General features: G+C 41.2%; 2 protein-coding genes across 2 annotated transcripts; both read right to left on the bottom strand.

Moving 5' to 3' along the window:
* Window positions 1-267: 267 nt before the first annotated feature.
* Window positions 268-2,985, bottom strand: LOC129720489 (uncharacterized). Its single transcript, XM_055671971.1, has one exon. It carries the CDS (start codon window positions 2,983-2,985, stop codon window positions 268-270), a length of 2,718 nt encoding a protein of 905 aa, XP_055527946.1.
* A 267-nt stretch (window positions 2,986-3,252) lies between these two features.
* On the bottom strand, window positions 3,253-4,845 carry LOC129720488 (uncharacterized). Its single transcript, XM_055671970.1, has one exon. The coding sequence runs from the start codon at window positions 4,843-4,845 to the stop codon at window positions 3,253-3,255; it is 1,593 nt and encodes a 530-aa protein (XP_055527945.1).
* Between the last annotated feature and the right edge of the window lie 6,722 nt (window positions 4,846-11,567).

Raw genomic sequence — 11,567 nt, 5'->3', positions numbered from 1 at the left:
ATCGGTGACATCGGGCTCAGCAATATCCGTTAAAGGTCGTCCCACTAAAAAGTGCCCAGGGGTTAAAGGTGCGACGTCGTTAGGGTCTACCGACATTGGTGTAATCGGTCTCGAATTTAGAACGGCTACGATGCGCGCAAGAACGGTTGCATACTCTTCAAAATTTAGATTAGCCGTCCCTATTATGCGCTTTAGATGATATTTGGCAGATCGTACACCTGCCTCCCATAATCCGCCGAAGTTTGGAGCGTTAGGCGGTATAAGGTGTCAGTCTATGGCTGCCTTTGAACAGAAATCGTCCAGCTTGTGCTTAAAAAGCTGAGACCGGAACATATCGTACATTTCTCGTAACTTGTTCTTGCTACCAACGAAATTCAGACCATTATCGGAAAACAATCGTTCACATTTACCTCTGCGTGAAATGAAGCGTTGTAATGCGGCAATAAATGCATTCGCCGTTAGGTTGGAAACCAGCTCTAAATGTATCGCCTTCGTGGCGAAGCAAACAAAGACTGCCACATACGCCTTATACACGACAGTTGACCGCTTATTTTGCTGACGGACATACACAGGACCACAAAAATCCACTCCAGTATTTCGAAATGTGTAGCCACCTTCAAGGCGTGATTTCGGTAAGTTGCCCATCATCTGTTGCATTGTCACTGGTTTCGCCTTGAAACAAGTAACACACCGTCGAATGACCCAGCGTACAGTGCTGCGACCGTGTACTAACCAATATAGTCTTTGCAACGCGTTGAGTAATAGCTGTTGTGGAGCATGCAGAAGTTCAACATGATATGCTCTTACAACTGCATGTGTGAATGGATGACCAGGTGGTAATATCATGGGATGCCTCTGATGTATCGGTATCCATGAAGCATTATGATTCCTTCCACCAACTCGCATCACAGCAAAACGACTTTTATCTAGAAACACTGAATACTGAGTTAACCTACTCTGTTGATGAATTACCTGACCAGATTCAAGACAACGGAAATCTCTGGGAAACGCTTCTCTCTGGGCTATGCTGATCATCGCCTTCGTTGCCTCGTCTAATTCTTGGATGGTGAGCTGCCCATATCGATGATCCTTTTGACTACCTCGCTGAATATGGTCGATGAATCGCAGTGCAAATGCCATGACACGTTGCATTCGCCTAAAGCTGCTCTGCCTGGCGAACAAGATGAATTTTTCGGATGTATCGATGACCGCGAAGCTCATTGAAGGATTTCGCGATTCTGGAAGCTGTTCTATTGGAAGTTGTTGAGAATTCACAGGCCAGTCTGTCTCGTCTTTGGTCAAAAATGTCGGACCAAACCACCAAAGCTTGCATGCTCGGATCTCGCTAGGTAATAGTCCACGCGATATGAAATCTGCTGGATTTTCGTTTGTGCTCACATGTCTCCACTCCATACTTTTGGTCAGTTGCTGTATTTCGATAACTCTGTTGCAAACAAATGTCTTCAGCTTGCTTGGGTCGGTCTTTATCCAAGAAATAGCGGTGGTGGAATCGCACCAAAGAACAATTTTGGAAAAAGTAATGTTCAAATTGTGCGTTATATTTGAAATTAATCGGGCAAGTTCACGTGCACCGCAAAGTTCAAGACGCGGTATTGTCGGTTTAGCGTTTTTCAGTGGTGCAATTCGAGACTTTGAGGTTAATAGAATAGTTGAGCAATGTCCGGAATTATTAACCGAACGTACATATACGCATGCTCCATAACCGAGATTGGACGCATCGCAAAATCCGTGTAGCTCCACTTGGCAAGGGAAATTGTACGGAAGGACACTGCGCTTGATTGGTATTTCTCCCATCTGTACCAATTGATTCCGAAAGGTAGTCCAGTGTTCAGCTTCATCATCGGATAACACATCGTCCCACTCAACCTCAAGCTGCCATAAACGTTGCAATCGTATCTTTGCTGCGAAGATCACTGGTCCCAACAAGCCCAAAGGGTCGTACAATTTGGCTATATCTGAATAGATTGATCGTTTGGTTACTGGACCGTTGTGGAAATCTATTTCGTGCAGTTTTGTTAAGAATACGTCTTGTCGGGGTTGCCACGTTAAACCCAGGGTACGTGTCGTTTTTTCATCCTTAAAAAAGGCAATTTGTTCGTTATCAGCATTCGGAACCGATTCCAGTAATGCAGGACAGTTTGATGCCCACTTATGTAGTTTGAATCCTCCTGAAGCCATCATTTGGATAAACTCGTTCTGTAGGTCCAATGCCTTCTCGATTGTTTCTGCTCCGCTTAGTAGGTCGTCAACATAAAAGTCTACAGTCCCAGCCTGGGACGCCAAAGGAAATCGTTTTCGCTCAACTTTGCACAATTGCTCCAGTGTTCGAGTTGCTAGAAATGGGGCACATGCTGTGCCATATGTGACTGTCGCTAGTTGGTACACCTCCAAAGGGTCTTCAGGCCGCGCACGCCAAAAAACTTGTTGATATTTTCCATCGCTTGGTCGAATAACAATCTGCCGGAACATTTGTGTAATGTCCGCAGTAAACACTATCTTCGGTACCCTGAAACGAAGCACAATTTCAGTTAGCTTACGTTGCAGAACCGGCCCGACGAGTAAATGATCATTTAGAGACGTTCCACTCGTCGTGGATGCCGACGCATCGAAAACAACTCGTGTCTTCGTGGTAGTGCTCGCGGGGTTGAACACTGCATGATGAGGCAAGAAAAAACCATCAGGACAAGGATATTCGGCTTTGATCATGTGACCTTGCTCGCTATAATCGCTCATAAATGCTAAGTACTGATCTCGTAGTGTAGCATCGTGAATCAATCGTCTTTCCATTTGGACAAATCGTCGTAAAGCCATCGTTTGGCTGTCACCTAGTGAATCGATAGTTGATTTTAATGGTAGGCCAATTTCATATCGACCGTCCGATAACCTTCGGTACGTATCCAAAAAACTTTGTTCGGCTGCTCGTTCATCTTTGGTCAAATTTCGAGGTTCGGGAAAAGTCTCCATCTCCCAAAACTTGCTGATCTGCTCGCTCAAATTTTCATTCGTTACTACTCCACAAAAGTTCGTAGCAGTAAGCCACCCTTTCGGTGTACTGACTGCTCCTCCCACCACCTAGCCGAAAACTGTCTCTTTGCACCAGAACGAGCCATCGTCTGTCAACGAAAATGATTGGCCAGTGAATAATTCATTGAATGCTTGAGTCCCTAAAAGCATATCGATTCGTCTCGACCGATTGAACTGAGGATCTGCAAGCTGTACATCTACAGGAATTTATCCGGGATCGATAGGAAATGATCGTATTGGTAAATCGGATGTGACTCGTTTCATCACTAGGAAGTTCAGGTTCATCGAAACATTTTTATTAGAGATTGAGCGAATCCGTGCTCCAACCATGTTCTTAATCAATTTTGGTGTTCCAGATACACCTTCTATGCTTATATTTGTACTGAATTTGCGTATACGTAACGCGTTTACTATGCTCGTGGAGATCAAATTATGCATCGATCCACAATCGAGTAATATTCTACATTGTGTGGAGTTCCCGTACTCATCCTCAATCTGCACCACAGCTGTGTAGAGAACATATTGTGGGGTGGTGGTTAATGATGGTACAACACTAACAAGTGTGTTTGTCGTGGAAGACGAAGCACCAGCGTTTACTGGGTTCGGTTCAGATTCATGAATTAAGGTATGATGTCGATGTGCACATTTACGACATGAGCTGGACTTGCAATCTGCCACTCTATGTTTGTTGCTAAAGCAATTCAAGCAAAGACCAAAACTTTTCACCTTTGAAAATCGATCAACTGGGACTAGCTTCAGAAATTGTTCACAGCGACTCAAATAGTGCGCACCCTTGCAAACGAAACAAGTTGTGTTTGGTTTGGCTGAAACAACACTGACAGGAAATGCTTTACTGGTTGCTTGTTGGCGAGCACCGTGGTTTGAGACTTGGGTAACCTTGCTTTCGTGTTCTATATTTTCCAAACATCTACAACGAGATTGAAGAAACTCGAGCAATTTTTCCCATGACGGTAACTGCTTTTCGATTGATTGTAGCTCAAAATCCTTTCTGGTACGAGAATCAAGGCGAGAACAGATCAAATGTACTACAAATTGTTCAGACAAAGGTCCAAGTTTTAATTCAAGATTGCTCAATGCACGAAGATTACGAGACACGTCATTAATCAACGATCGCAACGCTGACCCTGATTCACGAAATACTGGCTTTACATGGAACAACTGGGCAATGTGCTTATCAACGAGAAGCCTTTTTTTCTCAAATTCACCGCAAAGAGCTCTCCAGAGAGACGAAAACGTGTCTTCAGCAGATTGAACATGGCGAGCTGCGCCATCTTGAATAGCGACCTTTAGATAAAACAACTTTTCACTCTCCGAAAGACCTTCTCGGCGTTTAACAAGTGAATTGAACTGACCCTTGAAGGAGATCCAATCCTCTAACTGGCCATTGAAACGAGGGAGGGGAATTTCTGGCAGTTTCGACTGTGTTTGCTGTGTAAGAGCAACCGCGACTTGGGCACTTACGGGCTTAGGTTGGTTACATTCCCGCAACGTGCTACGAATACGATGCCGAATTTCATCAAACATATCTTCTAACTTCTCACTAGTCATCTGCCAAGATTGCACCTCATCTTCCTTAATCACGCCGTACAACTTAACCTCAGTCTCATGAAATAAAGAACGCATAGCTTCAACCGTATCTAGTTTATCTTCGAGAAGTAATTTATCTTGTTTCTCGGTATCAAAAGAACGCACAAAAATTAATAATTTTTCAGCACGTGACTCAATAGAGTCAATCATGCGAGTGTACGACGTCATCAACAGCTTTTTCTCAGCTGCCATCTTGCCCGGATTATACGCTATCTAATCCACCCAGACCAACCTAAAGCATAAAGAACATTCATAAAAGATCAAGCCGATTCGCGTGGCGATCTAACTAGCATCGAGCAATGCTACTGAGTACACTGCAACTCAAACTTTTAAGCAGCACTTTTTCTCTTCTCCTTGTCGCTATATTACATTCACTTATCGAATAAGTTTCATATCAATCTTCTCCGCACAAACGTTCTTCTTTTAAGTCTTCAATGTTTTTTTATATTCACATGTGTTCATCAGCGTCCATTGCACATTTTTCTCATATTCGGACTCTTTGTCCAAATTTCACTACCTACATTCGCTGTCCGAATCCCACGTTTCACGTGGTCACATCCACCAATCTTCAACGAAACGACCGGAAGCCTGATCCGGTTCGAAGGACCACTTTTATGTTCAAAGTCTTCGATAACTGCACACACGAGCGAACTATCAGTGGCCACGAGAAACGTATTGGCGATTTCGGACAGCCTGAAAGGAACACAACCTTATCGTACGGTGGTCAAAAGCCAAGAGAGCGTTTAATCTTCAGAATTTCATAGTGAAGCTCAGGAGAGCAAAAATAGCTTATCTCTACGGTAAGGTTCCCTCTAGGTTTCATATTACAAACTAATTTTATAAGATGCTTCAATTCTGAACATTGACATTTTTTGACATTTTTGACATTTTTGACATTTTTGACATCTTTGACATTTTTGACATTTTTGACATTTACGGCATTTTCGACATTTTTGACATTTACGGCATTTTCGACATTTGTGACATTTGTGACATTTTCGACATTTTATACATTTTTGACATTTTTTAATTCTTGACATTTTTGACATTTTTAACATTTTTGACATTTTTGAATTTTGACATTTTTGACATTTTTGACATTTTTGACATTTTTGACATTTTTGACATTTTTGACATTTTTGACATTTTTAACATTTTTAACATTTTTGACATTTTTGAAATACAGGTCGGCCTCGATTATCCGGAGACTCGATTATCCGGGGGCCCGATTATCCGGGGCTCGATTATCCGAAGAAATTGGCTCGATTATCCGGAGTATTTTTTTTCTTCTTTATATCTATAATGTACTTTTGCCTTCCGGATCATTGGGAGTTTCGGGGTTGTACAAAATTGTAACAACAATGCCCCGTTCTGTTCAGGCAGTCCGTCTTAGGCAGTTTTCTCGTCGTTCCTTCAACCAATTCTTACTCAACAACCTCCAAAAGCAAGGTATTATGGTTTTTAGTTGCCGATGAGGACAACCACTATTGATCAACCGGTTTCGAATTTCTGGCCGGAACATATTTCTGTAATATAATGGTCATGATCAATGCAGTACTTAGAACCACAAAGTGGCCTGTTTCGGTGGTGTTCCGGATACTCCTGGATTATTGAACCAAAACTCATCAAGCGAAATCAATAACGATTTGAAATCCGCAAAGTAGCCCATTAATGGTCATATCGCGCGTCTAGGTCGTTATAGGTCACTTAGGGAACAGAATAAAAAATCATGAGTGTTGTCAAAATCGAACTAGGTCTGTATATGTAACACCTCAATTCTTCTTTATATTTAAGATAATAAAACAGATTAATACCTAAATCAAACCAAATTATATTATATTTTCTGGAAAACATTTCCTTTAATCTCTCGAAGCAAAAGCTGTCTATCTAATGGTAGTTTTGATTTATTTTATTTGGTTTTTACATCTTCGAGGTAATCACTATAACATGATTTATCATTACGTTTATATGTATAACAAACGCCGACAAACAGTCTAAAGACAATTTTTAATTTATTTCAAGTATTGTGTACATCATACTATAATAGAAAACTCACTGTTCTAAATGAGAGATATTAAAAATAAAAAATGGCTCGATTATCCGGAGGATTCTATAATCCGGAGCGAAATGTTTTTCAAAACTCCGGATAATCGAGTCCGACCTGTATTTGACATTTTTGACATATTTGAAATTTTTTAAATTTTTGACATTTTTGACATTTTCGACATTTATGACATTAGTGACATTTGTGACATTTTTAACATTTTATACATTTTTGACATTTTTGAATTCTTGACATTTTGGACATTTTTGATATTTTTGAATTCTTGACATTTTTGAAATATTTGACTTTTTTGACATGTTTGAAATTTTTGAAATTTTCGACATTTTTGACTTTTTTGACTTTTTTGACATTTTTGACATTTTTGACATATTTGACATTTTTGACATTTTTGACATTTTTGACAGTTTTGACAGTTTTGACATTTTTGACATTTTTAACATTTTTGACATATTTGACATTTTTGACATTTTTGACTTTTTTGACATTTTTGACATTTTTGACATTTTTGACATTTTTGATATTTCTGATATTTTTGACATTTTTGACATTCTTGATATTTTTGACATTTTTGACATTTTTGACATTTTTGACATTTTTGACATTTTTGACATTTTTGTCATTTTTGACACTTTTGACATTCTTGACCTTCTAGGCAGTGTTGTTAGTCTCATTTATGAACAACATGCAGCACCTCATGTGAGGTTCTTGCAGCTGCTGATACACACACTGGAGTTTTCTTCAATGAAGCTATTTCTCGTTCTTTCTCTCTGTCTTCCTAGCTCGCATTCGCTCCTGAGATCATATGCACACACACGCGCTTACCCTTTTACTCGCGTGTAATCCCCTTCTCGCGAACACAACCAGCCGAGTACAATTGATTCAAGATGCATTACAATAGTTGCGGATGGACAAGAAAAAATATTTTAAATAGGGTAACGGACTACTTCGGTAACGGTTGCCTTCGGCAGGTTTTGCATTAGACTACTATACAAAACTAACCAAATCAGTCCGATTTTCTACACGTTTCAGTATGTGATACCTAACAGATTCTTCCCTCACGTTCGGCTGTCGGTGCACGAAGCAAAACCGGGTAGATGAAGCAAGCATTTTCGTTTTCGAGCACAGTTTTTCAAGCACTCCTCCTAGTCGAGCAATTTTAATCGAGTACTCCTACTCGCTAGCAGAAACTCGCGTACTCTTTTACTGTCGCTGAGTAGCAATACAAAAGAGTTTTTTCGTGTCGATGCGGCTTGCTGCTACTCAGAGAAATGCATAAGGAAGAAAGAGTATCTCGAAAGCGTGTGTGCAAAAGATTCTCAAGTCTTAGTCGTAGCATATGTCTCGTTCTCAAGCAGACAGGAGGAGAAAGGTTATGCTTCTCGCTCGATTTGCAACGCAACTTCTAGGATATCTAAGACATTTTCGACATTATGGTAAATAACAATAATCAGTGCAGGTTTTGTACTAGAACACAAGATTAAATTTTGAAAGATTATAGCTCTTTAACAGTTCCCGTGAATTTTGGTGCCATTAGCCAGCTCAGAAATACGTAGAGTCTTTAAAGACTCAAATGCAGATATGCCGTAAGTAAACGTAAAAGTGACGAACCCGGCGAGCAGCTATTCTGCGATCTTTTGACCCACTTCCGAGCTTGCTAGGAGCACCAACGTTCCCAAGAACGGTTAAAAAGCTCTTCCTTTTTTACAAGTTTGAGCTCAAGGGCAACTGTATTCGCTTTTGTCGACCGGTGTAATCTATGTTCATTCGAACAGAAGAAAAAGAAAAAATTTTGAGCTAAAATATTAATAATTGTTTTAATTTGCACAGTAATTTCAATTCACAAAGATGTAGTTTTTTTGGCACGATAAAACAAGGACTTAATCATCATTTAAAACGTCTGAGTGGCTTTAACCTTATTTTTGCCTTTCTCGACGAGTAGAGGCTGGGGCATTCCGCTTCGAAGGCTGGGGAAGTCAACTGATTTAAACTGTGGCAAGCAATTTTACAAAAGCTACACCAATTCCAGTGCTTTTTTTTGGTCGCATTCGTAAGTTATTACAGTGCAGGTAATTACAGTTTCATATTTTTAGTTGAATGACTGCTGCAAAACCAAACTCAACACAGTTGGCTAGAAGCGCTAACAAACCAACCGTTGTGTGCTTAATTTTGTCGCCGACACTGGCATTTATAGCACTAATGAATGTAACATCAGTGAATCACTAATTTATGCGTACTTGCTTGATTTTTATGGGACGCCTAGTGTTTGCTAATATTGTTGAAGGGAAATCATGCATATTCACGACCATTGTTTTTTTTCTTTTAGTCGAAGCTTAAATTCAAGGTTATCTTACTAACTAAATGACTATCAATACCAATGGAAACGCAAATCGTTAGCATTAATTCATCAAACGACATGTTTGGCTTGCAGTTCCACCCAAAAGTATAAAAGTTGAACATTCAAAAACGAACGATTACTCGAAAGAATCATTCTTGATATTTGAAGAAAGCTGCTCCCAGCATCCTAGCACTAACTTTGTTTCTTGAGTTGCAATCTTAACTAAGAATGACGAACGCTCTAATCGTTAAGAGAAAAAATATTGCCATGGCGAAACCAGCTTGCGTGGGTCCAAAGACAAAACCATCGTTTAATGCTTTGTTTCTACTGAGAAGTCTCGAGAGCAAAAGATTGCAACAGCAGATAACGACCAGAAGATCTGAACTTCAAAGCGGTTTATTTTTCGTTTCTTATTTGAAATTAAGGTGCTAGAGATAAATTACAAACATTGTTCCTTATATTAAGAGTTTGTTTTGAGTTGTGTTTGCCATTTCTTCTATCTAACAGTTTGATTGCTTAGCGGGGGCCTAGTGTGATTGGTAACGTCTCCGCCAACCACGCTCGACGCCTGGGTTCGAATCCCACCGCCGACATAGGTGTCGATGGTTGTGAGGTGGCGTGATCCACTCACAACCAATCAAACTGGTCTAGATTCAATCCTAGCCGACACCGGGAGATTTTCTGAGGCGAAAAATCTCTGGGATCACGCCTTCCATCGCATGAGGAAGTAAAGCCGTTGGCGCCGGTCCGTTAATAAACGGGTCGTGAGTTAGGGTCCTGGGTGTGGAGTCGCCTCCCTGGGCGTCGGTGATTGGCCACAACAGTGGCGGAACTAGACCAAGCGAGAATAAAAAAAAAAAAAGGTTTGATTGCTTCTACTCAAACGCGCTTTATTTTTTTGCTTCGGAATGACGCGCTACGAATTACGTCTTATTGTTTTACACCTTCATTAAGTCACGATATTTTATATGCATCAATAAAATCCGATACACTGCACTGAAACGGTGCAGGTTCGTATCGCATCGCATCCGCTTTGGGTGCTTCTATTTATAGCAAAGGTTCCCTGTCGGAGGCGGCTACCATTACTGTGTCAGAGCGTATAATTTTCGTCAAAATTGGATCCAATTACCTATAATCCGGTATTTTTAATCTAACGTAGACCATCCAATTTCCCGACTTTCCTTTTCACAGATTCCCACAGCACACTGACGCACACGGGACGCGCAAGTTTCCGCACATGGACCCCGCCCACACCACCTGTTGTAGTGTAAGGATAGAGATGATGACAAAGCGTGCCAGGAACTGATTTCGATTCATCGGCTGATCTTCCACCACATCCCAGGCGGGTGCCATACCGAAAGGATATCAGCCTGGCTCGTGTGCCGGTCATCAAAAACGGTGAACAGCTCTTTCTGTTCGCTTGTTGAGCGTTGCCTTCACGCTTTTCCCCGGGATCGGATCATTAGCCTTATACGTGTAGCGATTGGTTCGAGCTTTTGCCGAGTGCAAGAAAGGGAAGCCTGTCTGCCTCCAGGAAAAGCGGACCGTAATTGAGTACCTTTTGGCTTCATCAATCACCGACGGTGTGGACCGGCACGGGCGGTGCAATGACAGCGTCAGCAAACACCCGACAGGGCAGGTGAGTGAGCAAATTTTTGTTCGGTTTTGACCGACGGCTAAGGAGTTTGTTTGATACATTATGACGGTGGAGAAATGTTGAAACAGTTTTGTCATTAAACATGGAATATCAAATGCGCACAACGAACCGCAATGACACACATACAACGCTACCACCGCAGGAAAGTTTCCTGGCAGCACTTCTACTAATTAGCATTTGACATTTCCACAGTAATTACAAACATTAGGACAGAGTTGAATTTCATTCAAAGAAATAATACGCCAAATCGTTTTGGGAAAATCATATTTCCAAACGCTGACCGCTCATAGCCCAAACGCACACATGCACACATCGAACACTCCAACAAGATTCCAATCAACTTATCAAAAAATGATGCGCTCCAATAGTGACACCACACGGTTGACAAATGATCGTTAGCCGCGCGTTGAATTATTGAACCGTCATGATGACCGGCTGAACGGCTTCCGACGCTCTCGGCAGCCAAATGACCGGACTGGTTAAAGTGATGCCGATGAAAGTTCAAACAATCCAGCCAAAGCGATACCAAAGATTATCCTTTGTGGCGGGAAATCATCATTGCTTTGTTTATTCAGTGGAAATGAGCCCCCAAGTGGTGCTGGTGGTGACGTTGTTTGGTCAGAACTGTGCGTTTACAATAATAATAATATTGTAACAAAACGACAAGGGACGCTCGTCCGTACCTGATCTACATACCGTCCGTCCCACTTTTCGGGGTGATTTAATAGAGGTGTTACAAAGCAGTGCCGTTAAGCGAGGTACAGGGTTATGATTGATGGCGGACAGGGTTAGTTCGTGTTTTATTACCCGTTTTTTTTTTTTTTTTTTTTGGGTGAAGCTTCTAATCGGCCTTTAGC

This window comes from Wyeomyia smithii, chromosome 2 (genome assembly GCF_029784165.1).
Source record: "Wyeomyia smithii strain HCP4-BCI-WySm-NY-G18 chromosome 2, ASM2978416v1, whole genome shotgun sequence".
Classification (NCBI taxonomy): domain Eukaryota; kingdom Metazoa; phylum Arthropoda; class Insecta; order Diptera; family Culicidae; genus Wyeomyia; species Wyeomyia smithii.
Note: the sequence above shows the minus strand (reverse complement) of the source record. Positions and strands in the feature narration are given on the sequence as shown.